Source organism: Dendropsophus ebraccatus, chromosome 6, assembly GCF_027789765.1.
Source record: "Dendropsophus ebraccatus isolate aDenEbr1 chromosome 6, aDenEbr1.pat, whole genome shotgun sequence".
NCBI lineage: Eukaryota > Metazoa > Chordata > Amphibia > Anura > Hylidae > Dendropsophus > Dendropsophus ebraccatus.
The window spans coordinates 17,814,169-17,835,526 of record NC_091459.1 but is presented as its reverse complement, the minus strand read 5'-3'; the positions used below and the strand labels follow the sequence as shown (position 1 = coordinate 17,835,526).

The 21,358-nt window shown below is 39.5% G+C and overlaps 1 protein-coding gene across 4 annotated transcripts in view; it reads right to left on the bottom strand.

Annotated features, from left to right (window-relative positions):
* ADGRB3 (adhesion G protein-coupled receptor B3) overlaps positions 1-21,358 on the bottom strand; it is a 669,464-nt gene that overhangs the window by 293,876 nt on the left and 354,230 nt on the right. For all 4 annotated transcript variants that reach the window (XM_069974585.1, XM_069974587.1, XM_069974586.1 and 1 more), the window contains 2 exons: positions 2,618-2,719; positions 2,243-2,349 (listed from right to left, as the gene is read on the bottom strand). In XM_069974585.1, the coding sequence (XP_069830686.1) occupies positions 2,243-2,349; positions 2,618-2,719 (209 nt within the window). The remainder of the gene's footprint in view (positions 1-2,242; positions 2,350-2,617; positions 2,720-21,358) is intronic.

The window sequence follows — 21,358 nt, the reverse complement described above, 5'->3', positions numbered from 1 at the left end:
CTCCCCTGATCACTGAAGCATTGACATGCACATTGCCCCCCACTGCTTCCACTGGACACGGCTCGGCACTCCTTGGAGGATGGATCCAGCATTGTATGGATTTATAGAAAGCCTCATAGATTTTCTATAAATCTGTAGGCTGCATCCTTGGCTTTCAGAGGAAAGCCAAGCTGTGCCAAGCAGTATCAATCGGACACAGGGCTCAGCTTCTTCTCATTCGTAATTACTGGGGTTCTCAGCAAGAAGACCGCCACCACTGACATGTCACTATGAAAACAACAGATACCCTATAAAAATATTAGAAATCACCTTGGAAGGGCGAGACTTATATAACTACACCCTTGTTGTTTCATACTGTATGTACTAATATGTACTAACCAGTATGTTCTCTCAATTTCAAGCTATGTTCACATGATGTATTTTTTTATGACAAGAATGGCCGTTCTTAGCAAACAGCTGCTGTGCGCTACGGCTGCACAAATAATTGACATATTCGGATAAAGGGGCAGCAAATAATTGACAGTTTACATGCTGTGAGGCCGTTATGTCGGCCGTGGTGTGCCTGGAAGTCAATGGTTAATTGACGTACAGGCACACCCATTAATGCTTTCAATGATTTTAAAATAATGTTCATCCGCCCGATAAAGCAGTATCGATCGGATGAACATGCAAAAGAGTGGCCATTGTCTGACAATGCCAAAAAAGCTGTGTCAAATAACGCACATTGTGTTTTTCATAGTGTGAACATAGTCTTAGGCCACAATCAGACGCTGTAAGCCAGCGGCCGTTCTGTGACACAGCCGTGTCACAAAGCGGCTGCTGTCTGTGAAGTTCACTGTGAACATCACTTCTTTTAAATTGGAATATTGGCAAATTCGGGTGTGCCCGCATTCCAATTAACCATAGCAGGCAATGTAAAGTGCGTCCGGAGCCACACTTTACATTGTCTGCACAGTCAATTTTGTGTGGCTGCTATTCAATGAATAGCGACTGCAAAAAACTGACATGTCAGTTTTCTGTGTGAACACATGGAATATTGTCCGGAGTCTATTAAGTGTGTATACACTTCGTCCAGAATTCCATAGGACACAATGTTAATTCGCCCTTTCAATAAATGGCGACCGGTGTTGCAATCGGCAACATCGTTATATATTGAAAATATACAGCTTGTGAACAAGGCCTTACGCTATATGTCACAACTGCTTAGGTAAACCTAAATTCGTTTTATGGAACATATACTGAATTTTTTCCTAGAATTACAGAGACCTAAGGGTCCATTCACACTATGAAATTGGCACAGAAATTCCACGTGGAATCCTCACCCACAGTTGTGTAGCTACCATAGAGGCAGGGTAGGCAGTTGCTATGGGGCCCGTGCAGGTGGGGTGCCCAGGGGAGAAGGTAAGAGCGTGTGTCCTTTTGCTTAACCCCCTATGTACTGCAGTGTGTAAGTGACCCAATGTTTACTTACATGTTGCAACACAAAAAAAGGGTTAACAAGCAGAAGACAGAGATCTCTGCTTCACTGCACTGATAACCTCTGACCTCTGTTCTCCAGCTGCACAATCAAGTAGGAAAGGAATATGTGCAGAGTTCCCTGCAGAGGTCAGGCATTATCAGTGCAGCAGCAGTTAAGCATATATATATATATATATATATATATATATATATAGTGCTTTGTGTTGTGCGTAGAGGAGGGGGGCCCCTTAAAATTTCTGGCTATAGGGCACCGTGAATCCTAGCTACTCCCCTGCCCACCCGTCAATTCCTTGAGTGGATAGCGGAGGCATGCAAAGCTCCCCATTGAAACCCAAATGGGATTCGGCACCGATTCTGCGCACAGGAATTTCGGCACTGATTCCGTAGTGTGAACGGACCCTTGTACTTCTACACCAATGATGAAATCATATGTCCAATAACTGACCACAGTGAGACAAGTGCAAGAAAAAGACTTCATTTCTGATTAAAATAGTGCATAGCAGGCTTTTACCAGAAAACACAATGTGACAGAATGAATACGGTCTACTCATTATTCCTGTTCATTTCCAGGAAGGCTAAATGAAATTGACTTTGCAGTGATTAAGGTTCGGCTTCTGCTAATCAGAGCAGACTGAACTCAGAGCCGTTTCCCTTCGCATAGTCTAGGCTGCATTTCGGACTAGATATGAACGAGTTACATCTTCTACCCGGCGACATAATAGGAATTATACATAACAAGGACAAAAGCTGGCTTTGCACCTACTGAAAGCTGCAAGTGTCTGTATTCAGCTGATATGCATCTTGCAAAGCTCGGCTGTTCCCAGAAGGCTACGCCATGAAGATTGAGCGAGCAGCGTCTGCTAGTGGTGCCTATGAGTCATACAGGATGCAGAAAAAAAGATTTCTGTTAGTCTCCAACAGCATGGCTGAAATCATACAATCTCGAGAAAGACCATTCAGTTATATAACATCGAGAAAACGACTTACGTAATCGATTCCGTTTATACATACGATTAGTATATGGGTTCGTAAACGGGAATAGGACCTGGTAAGCCTCTATTCTTTATATCGTTTAAACGGTCCTATATAAATGTATCTAAACACCGAGAAATATACATCATAATAAAGGAACATTTACCAGTAGCATTAAGAGGACAGCGATTGAATGCCAGGTCTCCAGCTGGGGTTCTTTTCCATACCATAGACATCAAATAGTCCTCGGGGCAGATTTCATAAGGAGCTGTGAATAAGAGTGAAAGATTTATATTAAACACACACATCTAGGATTCCGAGATTATTTGTCACGCTACTCAGTTTTCAAGACGCCTGAGGAAAGAACCTTAGTAGTCCAGCGTGTTTGTTTCTATAAACATTAGCTCCGTGGTAAAAATAGCTCAGCCAGCAGTTTCTGCTTGTCAGATTTTTTTGAAACATTTTTTTTTTTTTTTTACCGAAAGCATACATTAAGATAGCATAAAATCCACACGTATAGGTAGTGGCATAGTAAGATGTTACATTAGGTTTAATCTAAGGAGATGTGCATATTTCACATCTTAACAGACACATACAAGTGGTACCTTGGTTTAAGAGTAACTTGGTTTAAGAGCGTTTTGGTTTAAGAGCTCCCAGTTTTTCAAAATTGTAACTTGGTTTAAGAGCATTGTTTTGGTTTAAGAGCTCCCTGTACTGGGTGGGAGCGTGAGTGGAGGAGGGGCATGGTCTGCATAGCGGGGTCTACAGCACTGTACTCTGACCATGGAAGTCTCCCCCACCTTCCAAATCATAGCAGATCCACTTCAGGCTGGGGCTTGCATCAGGGGACAGGACTGTGGAGGTAATCTCTCCAAAGCTGTAACCCCTCTCTCCCCGGACAGAGAATGCTGCTATACTGTGCTCACATCTGCCCTGCTCATTCCTTCATGCTCCCTGCAGTCTCTCCCCGCCCTTGTGTTTCCCATCCTCTCCATTATTGTACAGTAACTTATGATATCACATATTCTGCTGTTTCTGAATGTTTGTTTCATCTGTTTTACATGTTATTCAGAATTATAAATCATTATTTTTGGGGTGTGGAACCAATTGTCTGCATTTCTATGATTTCTAATGGGAAAAGTTGCTTTGATATAAGAGTAATTTGGATTACAAGCACAGTCCCTGAACGAATTATGCTCGTAATCCAAGGCACCACTGTATATAAGAACAGATACATATTGTAGTTAGATACACTTTCATATAATAAGTAAAGGTATACAGTTATATATAAAATAAAAACAAAAAACTGTTAAGAGTGCGTTAACATAAGACTGAAATCCTGTAGATCAGCGCTATGTTCACACAACGTTTTTTCGGCTCCGTTTAAAAGGACGTCTGTCATTTTGAGTCTAAAATAACGGACGTCATTTAGCAGCCTGGCCTCCCCTTAGTGCAATGACTGGTGTTTGTACATTATTCTAGTTTGGGATTACTAATTGGACTTCGGATGCAGCTTAATTAAAAAGTCTGTAGCATTTAATAGGAAAAACGGAGAAAGAACGATGACAAAAGAAAAACTGTGTGTGAACAATTAATAAATAACGTCCGCTGTTTGCAAAAGACGTCCCAACAAAAATGATAATGTTCATTATTTTGACGTGCGGGGTAAAAACGTCCATTATTCAATACATTGTGTGCATTGGACGTCCGTATTTCCATTGACTTCAATGCATTGTCATTGCAGTCAGTTAAATTGCGGCAAAAATGGACGTTTTTTTTCAATTTCGGACACCTTTTCTCTACTTTTGACGTTGTGTGAACATAGCCCTTCCTCGGCCATTCTACAAGTAACAGCCATTGTTTCAAAATAAAGGTCATTATTTGGGTAGGAAATGACGGTCGACCAATAAAACAGCCATCAAATGGGCAAAAAAGACGTTATGTGGTTGTGGCCTGTTTCAAGAGTCTTAGGGCCCTATTGCATAAAGGTAATATTGTTCTGTGTAATAAAGACAATGATCATTGGCTGATAGGTGTCTGTAGGTCCTGACCTAAAAACAGCGGCAACCGACCACACATAGCTACCTGCATGGCCAATAGCTGACGATTCTGAAAAAACAATTAATAAAGTTCACACCATGCTCCCCGTTGCTTCTGCCTGCTCCCTGGTACCTTCCTGTCTTCTTCACGCTTTCTGCTGCTGCCGTTGGAACTGCAGAGCGAGGGGAGCGGGCGGAAGTGTGGTCAGTTTTGTGTAAACTTTATTATTTTACACTGGGCAAGGGCTGCATGTACATCTAACAATGTCAGAGGCTGAGTAAACAAGCGCCGATCTAGCAGCTTGGCGTTCGTTTACATTATTGACCAGCCATGTAATACAGCCCTTAGGCTTTGTTCACACGCAGTAAAATAATACCAAAATATGTCCATAATTTTTAATATAGCACATTTCAGGCTATGTTCACATAGCTTTTTTTTTTTGCGGCCATCCTAAAATACATCATTTTGAGGCCAAATGGCCATCATTCTGAGAGAATGGCTGTCATTTGGCCTCAAAATGATGGTCAACCTAAAAGATGGCCTTCAAACAGCCAAAAAAGATAATGTAGGGACATAAACTTAGGCCATGTTCACACATGGCATGAACATCGGCAGTTGTTTGACAGGGCCAGTGTTTGACATGTCAAACAATGGCCGATGTCTTACATGATCACCCAGCCGATACTGCAGCATCGGCCAGGTGAACATCACTTCATTTTACTTGGAATGCAGGCAAATTCGGGTATGCCAGCACTCCAATTAGCCGTAGAGCACAATGTAAGGTACGGCCGGGAGCCATATTCTACATTGTGTGCACAGACTATTTTGTCCGGCCGATGTTCCCTGAATAGCGGACGCATAAAATAGAATTGTCAGCTTTTCTGTGCGGCCTCATAGAACACCGGCTGTAGTGTATACAGAGTGTATACACTATAGCCGGTGTTCTATACACTACAATGTAATCACACACTGTCAATAAACGGCGGCCATTGTTCCAACTTGCTGTTGTTTATTGTAAAAATACAGAGTGGAAACGTGGCCTTAAAATTCAAATGCGGCCATATTTTCACTGTAACCATAGCTTTAATGTTATAGATCTAATAATGTCTGTTTTTTACTACTAAAAAGCTGAAATGAAAGACATTTTTGAAAAATTTGAAAAATTACCAAAAGGTATATTACTAGATAAATCAGGCAAAAAAATTTAATTGAGGCTACCTTCCCCCAACGATGGCTGGCTTTCTAGACGGTCGTCGTTTTAGCACCAAAAGATGACCATCTATTGTTAATGATGGCCACAAATAATGCCTCCCACCCCAAATGTCAGTGATATGACTGAGGGAGGCCATTTGGTTCAGTTCATAAACTAACCCAGCCCCTTCTTTGTCCCAGCTTGTCAAGAGCTAAGAGGTAAAATAACAAGTGTAATATATACACTTTGCTGGGGGGGGGGGGAATCATACTCACCTAACATGCTCCCATCGGGGTCCTCATGTTATGTCCATGAGTCACCCGCTGAATGCTCTGTCAGCAACTTCCAAGACAGACCGGTCTCAACAGTGACAGTCAGCTCAGCCAGTCAATGAAGAAGCCAGACAATGCTGTCACCAGTAATTGGTTGAGTGGGCTGTCACTGCCAAGACAAGATTGCCTTGGAAGTAGTGTCCAGAACATATAGCAGGAAGCCCAAAGGCATCACAGAACAATCACTGGAGCAGGTGAGTATCCCAGGTGTTAGACCAACAAAACACAACAATCACTGAGCTTTGGGAGATCAGTGAAAAAAGCCAATGGAGTACTCTTTTAAGAGTCTCCACTGTTTGCCCCTACAAAATTTGTATATGCAAAAAAGGGGTCAGTGGAGCCTCAGTTGTGAGTCCTAAAACACGGGAATAGCCAGATATCCCTCTTTCCAGAGAAGGAAGCTTGTTGCCAAGGGGTGCCTCCCAGTGGGGAGAATACCAAACCACCCTGATACGTAGCCCCTAAGGTCCTCACTCTGTTGCGAGCATTGGGACCCAAATAGGGAAACACCAGGGTGGCACCTATAAAACAAAGTCTAACTCTGTTGCGAGTGTAACAACATAAGACAAGGGTTACCAAGGCTAGAAATCCATTAACATACAGCTGTTTCAAGGTATTTGCCCCTCGTCAGTGTGGAGCAGGATTCTGGCTACCAGGGGCAATGAAAAATAGACCAACAAAGCATAGCAATCACTGAGCTTGGGGAGATCAGTAAATAAAAGCCAATGGAATACTCATTTAAGAGTCTCCACTGATTCCAGGTGTTAAGTAAGTATGGGTAGTTTATTATTTTCTATGCAGCCCCAGCAATATATATTTTAAAAATAATAATAATAATGTCCAGGGTATTCCTTTAACTGTCCTTGACTGGTACCCCTAGGGGAAAAAAAATCCCTGCGTTGAATAACGGATGTTTTTGCCGCAGATGTCAAAATAATGAACATGATCGTTATTTTTGGACGTCTTTTGCAAACAGCGGCCGTTTTTTATTAGTTGTTCACACACAGTTTTTCTTTAGTCACCGTTCTTTCTCCGTTTTTACTATTAAATTCAATGGACTTTTCAATTACGCCGCACCCAAAGTCCAATTAGTAACCCAAACTAGAATAATGTACAAACACTAGGAGGAGGCCAGGCTGCTAAATGACGGACGTTATTTTAGACTCATAATGATGGACGTCATTTTAAACGGAGCTGAAAAAACGTTGTGTGAACGAAATGCCTGTTTATTACAAAAAAATCTTTACCTCTCTTTTTTGCTCCCATTCCCTTTTCCTGTCTCTCTCTTACTAAACACTTTTTTATTTGCTTTCCAAAATTCTTGGCGATATCTCAAGACACAATTTAAACAGGTTTTGACCTTTTCTTACAAAAATAAAGCATAAATGTGATAGTCAGGAAAAATGCACATGATAATCCTCGATGCCAGCATGAGGTTATGAAAGCAGTGATGGCTTTGTCTCCGAAGTTTTAAGTGGCATTCTCTAAATCATTGAGGGATGTTAAATTGTCAAAGATTTAGTTTTGATGCAATTTTTTGCACTTTTTAAAATAATACCATAATACTGTATATGAGTATGACGATAAAATAATGAACATGCTATTAACAACCAGTTTTTACAATAAAAAAAACAAAATGGCCCTTTTTCACCTGTTCACACATAGTTTTATTTTGATAACCATGAATGTAAAAAACTAAGCAAAACAAAAAATTTTTTTACAAAATAGGCTAGCATTTTATACCTATTTTGCTGTCATATTTGACTTTCATCTTACAGTGGGTTTATGTAGCCCTAGGCTATGTTCACACACCATAAAATAAAACAAAAATACAACCATGATTTTGAAGTAAAATGACAGCCGTTTTTTGGTCGGCCTTATTTGACAACAAAAGACGGCTGCAAATAAAGAGCATGAACACTATTTGCAGCTGCCATTTCAATGTCTGTCTTTGACCATTAAATGATGGCTGTCCAAAATAAATGGCTGTGTTATGTGAACATATCCTTAAGCTATGTTCTGACATCTTTTTTAGTTTGTGTTTTTTTTTTATATATATTTGTGTGACAGTGCCCATCAGGATAAATTAACAATTACAGTTGTTATTCTAAACAAATTTCCTGTAGACTTTAAAGGGGTTATCCACCTAAGAGCGAAAAAAAAAGAAATGTTTCACCAAGTCCCCCTGAGTATTTTGAGCCATCTCCTGTCTTTCTCGCTGCGGCCATTCCTGGGTTACAAGTTTTTCTAAAAAGCCGATCTATAACCAAGATAGGAAACTACATTTCCCATAATGCATCTCCCTGATTAGTCTGTTTGAGTACTTTCTCCCTTAGGCTAGGTTCACACTGCGTTTTTAGCATCGGTTTAACGGATCTGTTTTTTGCAAAAAAACAGATTGAAAAAAAACGGATGCATTTGTGTGCATCCATTTTTGATCCGTTTTTCCATTGACTTCCATTATAAAAAAAAACGGATCAAAACGGATGCGGGTTTTTTTACGCACGATAAAGTACTGTTAACACTACTCTTTTGACCGTTGAAAAAAAAAAGATCAGTTAAATGGATGCTGAAAACGCTGTGTGAACCTAGCCTTAGCTTTCTTTCCTGCCCACTGCTGTCATTACTATTAGACAGTTTTTTTTCTCACTGATTGTGCATCACATCACCCCAGTATGTCTTCCATACTAGCTGATGATGTAGCAGAGCTGTTGCGTGCATGGTGTAGCTATGTGCTGCATAACGGCTTTTGTTTACTGGGAATGAGGGTGTAGTGTAGGTTTAGATCTCTGCTTGCTGACTGTGAATGAAAACATTCTAGTTCCATGCAGACTCTAAGAACATCCATAACAGTTACAATATACAGAGCTATGACACAGACAGGTACATATGTCTGCATTCACTGACAGCAAGCAGAGATGGAACTTTAACTTTTCTTGTTCAATAATTTTTATTGAAGAATTTTTTAAGTAATATAAAGATATTTCAAACTTAGTAGCATGTGATAAAATATTCACGTTATGAGGTATGAAAAGTCGCTGTTCAAAGAATCTGTTCCTGAGATTATTTGAGATGTAACATAAAAACAAGCATGTCCCAATTTTAGGGAACTTTAACTTTTCATATTACAGAGACCTAGGCTCAGGGACACATGTAAGTCTGTGGAAGCAGCACAGGTGCATGGAGATGATGCAGATAATGCCTTCTTGGGGTCAGGTTACCAAGTCAATAGACAGCTAACCCTGTCCTGTGACTACAAATGGAGGGAGGAAGAGGGAGCTGAGCGTGGTTGGAGTAGAGGATTTTATTCATCAAGAGCAGAGAAGCAGCGGATGGAAACACTGCATACTTGTGCGCATGGAAGATTAATAACGGGCTATGTTCAAAGAACAGCGGCCGTTATTAATTGACATGATTATTCTTTTGCACAGCTGCACCGAACAATGGCCCTTATCGGCTATGTACATAGAACGGCCTGTGCCTAGAACGGGCGGCATTGCGTCGATTTCAATGCAGTGCTGCCCAGGCTGAAAAGAACGTTCGCTGTTTTCAATTACAATTTAGTAATAAAGGACTTATTATTTATTATGGACGGCATAAATGTTCCTAGTAGATAAATGAAACATAGTCGCGTCTTAGTGTTTGAATTTGTAGGAGAAATTATTATTGTGTTGAAATGCCAAAGAAAGTTGCTAAATACTTTCTTATGTGGGCTGAATAGTTTCGAGAAGCCTCGGGAGGGAGCATTCTGTTACTTTGTAGAACAAAACTTACTCACACATTACCATGGTTACAGTATTCTCTCTTTTGGCAGTGGACGACGAAATGAAAGAAGAACAGAAGTCGGAGGCACTGAGGATTTACAATTTACAACTTTTGCTTTTGAACGGTAAAAAAAAGAAATGCAATATGTGAAATGACTTTGGAAGTGTGAAGTTCACTGACAACTGCTGCCTTGATCAAGCTTGGGTTTCGCGTTGAATGTTGTCAGAACAGCATGTGCCCATATGTTATCAATGGGCTGCGAGTTGTTTTTTAAAGGCTGGTGCAAAGCTAAAGAATGACAGGTCAGGACAATAACAAGTGGGATTTGCTAAAACCGTGACACATGATTTGCGGTTCTTCACATAACAAATAATGTTACTAAAGAAAAGTTGGAAATATTATCAAAAGTATTAGGAATAAGGGAATAAGGACAATTTGTTTCCATAAACATCAATGTAGTATATGTAGAGATATTTTTTCTGTTAAATCAACTGGTGTCAGAAAGTTATATTGATTTGTAATTTACTTCTATTTAAAAATCTCAAGTTTTACCATACTTATCAGCTGCTGTATGTCTTGCAGGAAGTGTTGTTTTATTTACATTCAGAAACAGCGCTCTCTGCTGACATCTCTGTCCATGTCAGGAACTGTCCAGAGCAGTAGCAAATCCCCATAGAAAACCTTTCCTGCTCTGGACAGTTCTGGACATGGACAGAGGTGGCAGCAGAGAGCAGAGAGTCTGAATGTAAATAAAACACCACTTCCTGCAGGATATATAGTAGCTTATAAGTATGGGAAGACTTGAGATTTTTACCTAGAAGTAAATTGCTAATCTAAGTAACTTTTTGACACTAGTTGATTTGAAAGAAAAAAAAAAAACCGCTGGACAACCCCTTTAATGATAATTTCTGTGCTTTAAAAGTAATGCATCACATGATGAGGGCACTTGTCTTGATGCCGTCAATGGTGTATAAAGCTTTCTCAGGACATGAGCCCGCCCTACACATGGCACCTGGCTGCTACACCCGGCTGGGGACTGACCCGATTGGCCGTGATGGCAAATTGACCATTTGGATGCAGCTGTCAAAAGTTACAGTGGCATTTAAATGGCCTGTAAATGTCTTCATTAGTGGTCCAGTGGGGGGGGGGGGGGGGGAATCAGCTTTCTGCAAAGCGATAGTGAGAAGCCTATCCATTCTATAGACAGCCGCTGTGGAATGGAGGATAGGTTTTAGCAGCCTGTAGCAATTAATTGAGGATAAGATCAATCAATGCAGTAACTATGCATTGATCCCTATGAGCCATCATATTATTGGTTATAGAAGTCCAGTAGGGGGCTACAAATAAGTTTAAAAAAAATCTTATTAATAGATTAAAAAATCCCATCCCATATTAAAAGTTTAAAACACCCTCCCCTTTCCCGTTTTTTTTTTTTTTTCAAATAAAAAATATAAACAAAAAAAATAGTAAACATATTTGGTATTGCCATGCCTGGAATCGGGTGTCTTCTAGTGTCCATGCCTCATTCGCACAAGAGGGACCTATACAATATTAGATGGTGGCTATAATGTTACGGCTTATTGCTATATATTACAATACTACATATTGCCTATTAAGTTTCTATAATGACCTTGTGGAGGTTATAGCCAATACACAATAAACATGGAATACTGGTTTTCTTTTTTTTTTCTGGAGAAGAATTTTAATAAAATGGGGAATTGAGCACAGCAGCGGACAGATGAAAATAATGGGATTACTTTATTGGAATCATTGATCGTAAACTATTTTGCTGAGTTTGTGGACGACCGACTACCATCCATTGCTTAGTGTCAAACAATTGATGCAAAAGCAAATAAGATTTTATCTTGAGTTGAAAAAGTATCTATGCAAGGAAAGGCAATATCATTGAACACATTGTTTGTACAACCTCACCTTGAATCAGAAGAGCAATTCTAAACATCTGTTCTTTAAAAAAAAAAATGCATTATGGAATTGGGAAATGTTCAGAAGAGAAACATGAAATGAGTAAGTGGAATCTCAAAATTGGATTATTAGAAAAGACAAGCTAAACTAGGTTTTTCTTTCCCAGTATGAGATGTGACATGAATACTACATACGCATATACCCTTGATTCATACCCAGAAAACTCATCATAGAGTATGGGGATGACAAATGGTCAAGTCTTGAACTTTGGCTACAAAATATTTGATCTTTACAGAGCAAACAGATATATTACATTAAAAGAGAACCACAAGCAGCATGAAGCAGGGACAGGCTCCGGCATTAGAAGCAGCTTTGATTTACTCTAAAACCTTGAAGTGTCAGATATCATAGTATAAAAACAAGTCTAGAACAGGAAGTATCTCTGTCGGGACAGCCCCCCCCCCCCCCCCCCCCCCCCCCAAGTATTTCATGCTTTCCTATATTTGAGGCATCATGAAGCTTCTTTACAGGCTATGATTATGTTCACACAACGCAAGTTCCATAGTAATTGTCACGGTACACTACTCCAGATACCGTACTTCCTTAACCAACCCTTGACTCAGCCTATACTTGCTTCCCTGTGGGTCTCTGCAGAGGGTTGTCCCTAGACTACCCAGGCTATCTAAAGCCTGCCACAGTACTGTAATCTCTGGGACCCCACCCTTATCTGCCCAGGACTCCTGCCTAAGCTAGAAGTATGCCCACCCACTGCGTAAGACTATAGGATATGCCCCACTCAGGTATCCTGCAGCTGAGCCAATATACTGTTATACCCACAGTAGACTGTAATACTAAATTTAACCAGGTTTCATCAACAAGACAACACAGCAGCTATTAAACAAACAATTTAATATAACTTAGAAACAGTGCATAGAAGTTACAAAAGGACAATACAAAGGAAGGTAAATAAAAGGGAATACATAAAAAGACTAAATCACGTCCCTAAAAGATGTGATGTAGGTGTTCCTGCCAGTGGAGCTTGGCTTTCAGTTGTTGGTATAGTCCATAATCCAGGGAACTGTGAAATGATGGTATGGGCTCCACACACAGACTCTCCCCTCCCAATACTCACTGTGTCTTTAATACTTGTGCTGGGCAGACCACCCCCTGTATTACCTTCCCCAATCACCTCAAGTTACCTGGGTTCTCCTACTGCCCTCCAGCCAATCCCTTTGGTGACCGGTGTCGGTAGGTAATAAACCCTAACTGAGTTCTTGAGGACAAAGGCAATATGGAGACTATCATTCCCATAATCCTCCACTAGTTTGGCTCATCCTTAAGACAGGATGTGGGCCTAGCAGGGGGTCATTAACCAGCCAGCACACTGAAGTTTCTCACTTAACCCTTTAGCAACAGAGAAACAATATAGAAAAAAACAGAAAGATACATAGCATACATCATTGTTGTCACAGTAATCATGGCTGTTGTTGCAACGGCCATGATTAGTACCGAACTTATGTTGTGTTGAAGGCTGAGGGAATCCCGGACGGAGTTTGTACACATAGTATACAATCCGGCTGGGATCCCTAGCAGCACCGCAAGAAACTGACATGTCAGTTTTCTACGGCCACTATTCATTGAACAACGGCCACAGAAAACACTGTCAGTTCACACAATGGAGTGTGTGGCTCCGGTTGCACTCTCCATTGTGTGTAGTGGGGAAATCTCATGCGGGCGCATCCGAATTCAGCGGCGGCAAAGATCATCTGGCCAGTACTACAGTACAGTACTTACAACGTGTGAACATAGCCTATATCCAAAAACAGTCAGTAGAGCCTCATTTAAGAGTCTCAAAAGACTGGACTAACCAGATATCCTTCCAGGGAAGGACCCAGTAAAGGAGTGACTCTTGTAAGGAGACCACCAAATCACCATATTAGGTGGCCATTTCAGTCAATATCCAACTCAATTTAAGGGCATAATAAGGGAAATACCAAATACCATCCATCCATAAACAGCTGTTTAAGGGTGTTGCCATCAGTGTGGAGTAGAATTCTGGTTAGGCGGGAGCAATGCCTAGTAGACTGCAATGGCAAAAAATTTTTTTGACAGGCTACCTTTAAAGCTTTATTATCAAAATTAGTTGCAGACATAGTAAACTGTTTTAAATACCTAACATGGTATCGTATGTTATAATAACTGTTGACTTTTCGTTCTGACATAAACAGAAAAAATGCTGCAGCAACTTGCCAATGTCAGTTTGCTTGCTGGTTGCTGCAGAATTTTTTCTGGTTTTGTCTGTTAGCCACAGGAGCATAGTGTGAACAAGTATAAGTGCTGAAAATATTTTTGCTTTCTCATTCTGATATCCCAAAAGTCAACACTGCACTAGGTCTTAGTCCTTAGTTTTGCAATAAATTGTGAGTTATAGGCAGGGGTATCTAAGATTTCACATTCTGGCTATGTCCCCATAATATCTTTTTTTTTTTTTTTTTTGGTCATTTAAAGGCTGTTTTTAGACGGACGCAATTTGGCGCTAAATTCACCTGTTATTCTATCAGTAACAAATGGTAACAGTGGAATAAAAAGACATGTTCCTTTATGTTTGCATTATGGGGAACATTTACTAAGGAGTCTAATGTGTGCGATTATTCTAATGTGGGTGGGTGTTTATTTTGTTCCAATATATTGTGCGTGATTTAAGGAAAAGTCATATTAAATGAGTAAGTAAAAAGGTCACAAAAAAGTTGCAAATAAATTTACCAGACGTAGGCCTACACCAGTTTTTGCGACTTTAAAAAGTTGCAAATGATAAATTGGGTACACACCCCGGATTATACAATTTTTGGGGGTGAATACTCAAACCAAGCAGTTAAAAAAAAGTTGCATTTAAAAAATATTTACCTGTCGAATAGTAGTTTGTAAATAGAACTTAGAACAGAAATGGGTGGGAAAAAAACTATTATTTGACTAAAAATAGGTGCAAAGTCCTTGATTAATTCCCACCTATGTACATGGAAATACACAGGGGTCAATAAAATGTGGTGTAGTATCACAACAGGATGCCATTAATCATCATAGTGTTTATTTACCAGTTTTACCTTGACCGCTATAGGAAAATCAATGAATTACCACAATAAAGTAGTAATTTAAACTGATAAGCCATAATATTAAATCCACTAGCCTAAACATTGAAGTAACATTATCTATTTTTATCACAGTATTGGGGACATATAATGTATGGTTTTCATTCTCTAACATTTCTTTTTTCTTTGCTTATCTATAGCAATAGAAAAAATATGTCCTTATTTCTGACTTTGCCGACTCACTGTATATGACGCTTCTTTGAAGGTGTCTGAGAAGGTTTACGTAATTTGCTAAAGTTAAAGGTTTGCATACTTTTACTAAACATTTACAAAAAAAAGCATTAACAAACTAGACAAATTAAATGTAGCTCTATCTTTTCTTCTTTATTATAAAATAAACCGACATTCTGTGCCATAGTGATGCAGTAGCAAAAACCCTGCAGGATCACAGCTCATACATTAATAATGCCTATGCAAATGGGCCTACAAGAGAGACTTGGACATCTTCTCCGCTATTAACTATGGATACGGGACATTATGAGCAACTGATTGGACAAAGTTGGTCTACTACCTGTTACTACTTGTTACTGTTTGTTATTAGTTATGAAGTTTCCACCTACCCTCCCCATCCCCTCCTTGCCGTCCCCCCCCCCTCTAGGGCACATCCAGGGCCCCACTACCCCCCCCCACCACCACCACCCCAGCCTCCCACTCCTCCCCCCCTCCCCTACACACACACGCAGGACATACGTTATATTACTCCTGTAAGAAGCCTTTGCAGTGAAGGCCTACGAGTTACGACGGATGTGTTTTAAACTCCTGTATCGGTTTATTTTATGCAAAACTGCACTGTTTATGCCTCTCACTGTACTACTGTTAAAAAATTTAATAAAACTTGATTTGAAAAAAAAAGAAGAAACATGTAGGGCATATGGGAAAATATATGTTAAGCAGATGGCCCAATGGTAAGTGCCCAAAAACAAGCCCTTTTCAGGGAGTAGCAGCTATTGAACTGGATGCACTGGTAATCAGAGAACGACTCAGACGCCTGTCTGCTGGTATAAAGTAGTCACTTAGGCTGGTTTGCAAAAAAGTCACTGGCCAAATGTTAGCTGGAAGTCAATGGAAGTTCATGAAATGCCTTACATACTTGGCTTTTTTTCTCTCCTCTCTGTCGTTTTTTTAGGCTCTATGTCTTTCCTGTCTGTCTTTCCAAAAAAGCAGCATGCTGAGGGTGTGACTTTTTTTTCTGCAAACTGTGGTGTTTCTCTCCTAGAGTTCAATGGAATTTCTTCTGTTCATCTAAGAACGCCATAGCTTATGTGTATCATGTTTTTTACTGTCTTTTTTTGTGCCCAAGAAGTGAGAGTCTGGTCTCCAAGGGGTTAAGTTAACCCCCTGTGGGCCTGACTGTGCTCCATCGAGACAGCCCCCTCCCCAAGGGGATTAAGTTAACACCCTGTGGGTAAGACTGTACTCTGTTGGATGTGTGTGTTGGGGAGTGGAGTTAAACCGAACCTTACAGTGGATGGCATCATTCTTTATCAATCAGCCAATCAGTGACTGAGGTAAGAACTCACTGCAGTCGCTAATTGGCTTAGATGAAATTGCAGGAGTCTCTGGTCAGCCTGTCAGTGCGTTGCAGTGGTATCTCAGCAGCTGATTGGCTGAGTGGACATTTCAGGAGCAAGATCCTGGCACACATCAAGTTCAGTGTTGTGGGTCTGATGAAGAAATAATATGTCTGATGGTGAGTATAAAGCCCCCACCCCTCACCTGCACTGCCCCTGTCCCATCAAGGTAGGGGGCCAAGTAAACATCTTCTTTTCTGGCATGGGTGCAGTGCAAGAGGTGCAGTGCAAGATAAGTCTGCCCCCCAGGGCGTTAGGTGGGGATGCAATGTACCCTCACTTAACCCCCTGGGGGCCAGAATTTTCTTTGTGGCACTCAAGGGGTTAAGCCCTTGGGTACCAGACTGTATGCAGCTATCTGTACAAATGCTGAATACTGTGCTGCATACTGTAAGGAGCAGAACACCTGTCAAAATGATCAAAATAATGAGTGTTCTGCTCAGTTAGTGTAGGCTTAGTGTTAGCTGGTAAAATGGCTAACACTATTACCCCATTTCTACCCCAGTACCAATCGAAACAAGGGTATGATCATTAATCCTGGAGTGACAAAAGATGAAAAAAGGAGGCAGGCTGGTATTATAAGGCTAGGCTGGGTTGAAATCAATGGCTCTTCCGTCTTTCTTACTACTAGCCCCCTGCTGTGTTTTTTTTTGTATTTTTACCAGGCTGGTTAAGGGAAAAAAATTGAATTATCAATTTTTTTAAGGGCATGTAGGGTTCCCATAATTTCCATAACCAGCCAGGTAAAAACAAAAAGACAAAGAAACAGCAGCAGCCTAATAGTACTGGGGTTGGAAGGGCCAATTATCTTGGCCCTCACCAGCCTAATAATACCAGCCTGCTATTATTCAGTCCAGGAGCACCATCTATTAGACAGCTTTTACTACTAAGCCTGTAAAGAAAAAGAAATACCCAATGGAAAAAATATTTTTTATTCAACTAAAAACACCCCACACCCCTTGTTGGCCATTTTAATAAACAAAAAAATCTGCTGGTCTTTGACATAGTCCACTTAATCTGACATAATCCTCAGGATACGGAAATCTATAAAAGAAAAAGGAAAAAAAAGGCAGGAGCAGAACACCCATCATTTTGACAGGTGTTCTGCTCCTTACAATATAGTATCTGTGCAGATAGCTGCTTACAGTCTGGGACCCACACATACTGATCCTAAAAAGTGATCCCACAATTACCAAAGTGGTAACAAATAATGCAAATAATAAAATATGTAGAAAAACTGGGTTTGAAGCTAGCCTTTATAGTAATAAGACCAATTTAGATTTTTATGGTTTAATTAGTAACTGTTTAAGGACCGTTGCAGAAGGTGGTCCATGTGTTTAATCTCTTAACGATGGATATCGGGTATACCCATAATGCATCATTAAGAGGGTACAGAGACTAATTTGACTGCATAAAAAATGCTAAATATGTTTTTAAAATTGTAAAATTTAATAGTTAAAACTTTTAATATTGTGAGTCAACTTACATACATACTGTACATATGCTCACGAATATATTTAGCACCTAGAAGTATAGGAAGCGGGGAACAGAGATATTAGTTGAAAGGCTGTCAGTAGAAAATTTGTGTTCATATCTGAATAGGACTATTTGCATGACTGGTCAGGCTTATCGGCCTGAATTATTGCAACTTAATGTTTTTGAATTCTATTGAGTTAGACAGAATGCTGAATGACCAAAATGTCAGATACACTTAATAAAACAAGCCAGAAATTCTGTTCAATAAATGACATATTTTCTACCAGGTACATACTGCATGATAAAAGAATTAGTTATTCTAAACATAACCATAACCAGGATGAATCCTCTATATCTAAAGGAAAACAGGATTTGCTATCAGCATGGAGAGGGGGCTTACACTGTTAGGGCACTAAATATATACACTTCCATTCAATTGAAAGTGGTTACGGTTGATGCCTGAAGTGAACATAAAAAAGGGTTTGGATGCGTTCCATAAGAAAAGGTTTTTAAAGGTCTTACTACTGTGGCAAGTAATTTCCACATCTGACAAGCAAGCCTGGTTCCTTATCTTTATCTTTCTTGTCACATCAATGGAATAGTGCCATTGTTTCTTTTTTTACTAATGACTTATATCATAGTAGGGAACAATAGTAAAATTCTGTTTGAGAACCCAGTGATCTGTTATTCATAAAACAACATTTTTATCCAGATACAGAAGCTTCTGATCATTTTAACACCTTCACGTCAGCCATATGTCTATATACTGTATGTTCCTATTGCCATGATCACACAGCTGTCTGCCATTAACCCCTTAAACATCACAATCTAACCATTGCAGCGCTTAAGATAGTCAGTGACAAAAAAAAGTATGTATCAATGACTGATCAAGACCCCTGAAGCTTAATGATCACTTACACTGACAAACAGAGGTTTAATACTTACCTCTGTCCTGTCAGATTGAAAATCTTCTCATAGAGTCTGACTGAGGCAGACTCTATGAAAAGATTGCCAATAATACTGGTATAGCATTAATCAGTTTATGCAATCTAATGAATGTGTATAAAAGTCCTTTAGGGGACTTATAAAGTTAAAATAAACAAATAAATTATAAAAATAAGTTTAAAAAAATAAACATATTTGGTATTACAGCATGCAGAACTGTCTGATCTATTAAAATGTTACAATTTTGTTCTCACATGGTGAATGGCGTAAATGTAAAGAGGAAAAAAAAACACCAAGATTTTTTTAAATTGTATATGGACCATGCATCGTATATGCAGCAATGACCTTTGGTCATGAAAAGTTAATAAATAATATCAGTTGATTACATTAGCTGAGTTACCCTGTGTGATGTTAAAGAGGATACTTAAAGGGGTTGTCCAGCGAAAATCTTTTTTTTTTTTTTTTTTTTCAAATTAACTGGTGTCAGAAAGTTATATAGATTTGTAATTTACTTCCTGTACTTATCAGCTACTGTATGTCCTGCAGCAAGTGGTGTTTTATTTTCAGTCTGACACAGTGCTCTCTGCTGACATTTCTGGCCGAGACAGGAACTGTCCAGAGCAGGAGAGGTTTTCTATGGGGATTCCCATAGAAAGCCTCTCTTTCTCTAGAGAGTTTCTATGTCGGACAGAGGTGGCAGCAGAGAGCACTGTGTCAGACTGAAAATAAAACACCACTCCCTGCAGGATATATAGTAGCTAATAAGTATGGGAAGACTTGATATTTTTAAATAGAAGTAAATTACAAATCTATATAACTTTCAGACACCAGTTGATTTGAAAGAAAAATATTTTCGCTGGGTAACCCCTTCAAATCAAAATGGCTGCAAAATTTCTCAAAGTAAATGACAACCATTCATGACAGCTATATCCCCCCCCCCCTACTACATTTGTGGTCAATAATGCTTTGCTGGGTAAGAAACACAATTTACAAGTATGTCTTTATAAAGAAATACAGACCCAAGGCCTAAATATATTTCAGACTTAGGCTTCTAAAAAATAAACAAGGAATGCCTAGTGAAGATCAACCACTGCCATTTGTAGAAAAGGCTCCATAATATATACTGCCCCTCAAGTAACACTGACATAGCCAGTATTAGAAAAGATCAAACCTTTACAAACAATCTATTGCATTGATTCTCTAGGAGATTCATCAGACTGGTTAGTCGAAACCTCAAGCTTGGTGTTGAATGGAGATAAATAAATCTAGTTGTTCAGAGAAAGAGTGTGTCCATCTCTAGTTAGTACTATAACCCTTCCGGCATACTTGGTGAGCAATGGCATATACTTTAACAGTTTTCACGTAGCCTTTGTAATGTAATTAGAGTTATTGCTTTTTAGCCGCTCTTTGGATAATAGACAGTGCTCCCAAACTTCTACAATGTCCATGTATCCTAATGGGGCATATGAAGATGACCTACCTTCTTGAGAATAACTCAATGATATCCAGTAATGCATTTGTAGATGTGAAATATTCTAGTATTCATATACTATACTTTTCTACTTCAACAGGAATTAGCTACTGGCTTAATATGATTGTATTTCACACTTTGGCCAAAATCTACTAAAACCCTGTAATTCTTTACAAATCTAGACTAGACATTCCTCAAATGCACCAGATTTATCAAAATGTCTTATGCTGGGTTTACACGAAGCGATAATTCGCCCGATTGTACGATTAACGATTTTGAAGTAACGATTTTTTTTTATAACGATCAGCGTTTAGACTGTACGATATATAGTACAGAAAATTCGTTTTGCGATCGCTTAAGCCTATCTCACACATAGGGAAAATCAGTGAACGACTGTTTACACGGAACGATCGGCGAATTTTTTGCGAACGACGAACGACGATTTAAGAACCTGTTAAAAGATCAAAATGAACGATTTTTCGATCGTTCGCCGCGTTTACACGTACAATTATCGTTCGAATTTGATCATTATCGCAAAAATTTGCCCGATAATCGCTCCGTCTAAACCCAGCATTAGGGTCCATTTACACAGAAAGATTATCTGACAGATTATCTGCCAAAGATTTGAAGCCAAAGCCAGGAACAGACTATAAACAGAGATCAGGTCATAAAGGAAAGCCTGAGATTTTTCCTCTTTTCAAATCCATTCCTGGCTTTGGCTTCAAATCTTTGGCAGATAATCTGTCAGATAATCTTTCTGTGTAAATGGACCCTTAGGGTGCGTTTACACAGAAAGATTTATCTGACAGATTTTGGAAGCCAAAGCCAGGAATGGATTTGAAAAGAAGTCTTTCCTTTATAACCTGATCCCTGTTTATAGTCTGTTCCTGGTTTTGGCTTCAAAAATCTGTCAGATAAATCTGTCTGTACGCACCATTAGACTGATTGATAAATCTATTGTATCAGAAGACTGATTCTAAATTTACACCAACTATTATTTGGTGGACTTTAAGGCCCTGTTCACACAATGTATTATTTAAAAAAAT